The sequence below is a fragment of the Poecilia reticulata genome, linkage group LG15 (genome assembly GCF_000633615.1).
Source record: "Poecilia reticulata strain Guanapo linkage group LG15, Guppy_female_1.0+MT, whole genome shotgun sequence".
Lineage (NCBI taxonomy): Eukaryota > Metazoa > Chordata > Actinopteri > Cyprinodontiformes > Poeciliidae > Poecilia > Poecilia reticulata.
Genome location: NC_024345.1, coordinates 6,022,661 through 6,023,668, shown reverse-complemented (window position 1 = coordinate 6,023,668; position 1,008 = coordinate 6,022,661). Strand labels below are relative to the sequence as shown.

The 1,008-nt window shown below is 37.4% G+C and overlaps 1 protein-coding gene across 2 annotated transcripts in view; it reads right to left on the bottom strand.

The window, feature by feature from the left end:
- Positions 1-229: 229 nt before the first annotated feature.
- Positions 230-1,008, bottom strand: part of LOC103476610 (1-phosphatidylinositol 4,5-bisphosphate phosphodiesterase beta-1-like) — a 49,894-nt gene continuing 49,115 nt past the window's right edge. For both annotated transcript variants that reach the window (XM_017308882.1, XM_017308883.1), the window contains one exon: positions 230-441. In XM_017308882.1, coding sequence (XP_017164371.1) covers positions 289-441 — 153 coding nt within the window. In that variant the 3' untranslated portion in view covers positions 230-288. The remainder of the gene's footprint in view (positions 442-1,008) is intronic.

Sequence of the window (1,008 nt, the reverse complement as noted above, 5' to 3'; positions counted from 1 at the left end):
ATAGATAGATAGATAGATAGATAGATATATAGATAGATAGATAGATAGATAGATATCATGCAGTAAGTTGTCAGAATGTTAGAACATAAGACCAAATGTCATCTGATTAAATGCTGAAGTACAACACAGTTCATGCTTCTAATAATTAAAAAAAACGTCAGATTGTTTTTTCCATTAAAAAGAGAAATAACAGTCTTTATAAATATTTACTTCCTCAGTGAAGCGCCTCAGTTTCCTACAGTTTAATTTGCTGTATCACTTCTCCACATCCTCCTATATTTTTCCTGCTCAGTCCTCCTCTGAAAGAGTTTCGTGGGGAGTCGACGGCCGGGACTTGCTGTGACCTCTGCCCTCCAACTTCCTGTCCTGCAGGAAGTCTCGGATCTCGCCGGGCAGACGCTGGAACTTTTCCTGGAACTCAGCCTCCACCGCCGCCTGCAGCTGGAAAACCGTTTGTGATTATAAGAGATTGGAAACTAAAGATCTAACATTGTCCCCTGCAGGGAGATCATATTACTCAAATGTTTGGCCAATATAAAGTCTTGTACATCACTGGAATGTCTTCCTATGGACCCTTCGTAACTACGTCACTTAATTCAGGTTGAAGTGCCATGACGCTTTCCCAAGCTGTTTTTGCCAGTACAGCCATGGCTTCTATTTGTAAAAGTTTAGCTAAGTAGATGCTGATCTATTTTTTCCCCCTACATGTTAGGTTACATGATGGTGAGGTATTTTCTCTTGGGTTACTAATGATTCGATGTGTATCATCAATCAATCAAATTTTATTTGTATAGCACATTTCAGCAGGAAGGCATTTCAGAGTGCTTTACATAATTAAAATAAAAACAGCATGTGACATTGAATAAACAGAAAGACAAAGAGAATAAAAATAAAAAATAAAAAAAAAGGTTAAAGATAAAAACATTAAAATCTCTTGTAGGACTTCAGTTAAACGTCTCACACCTCAGAGTTTTAGTTAAGATGTCATTTAACAAGGATTCTCACACC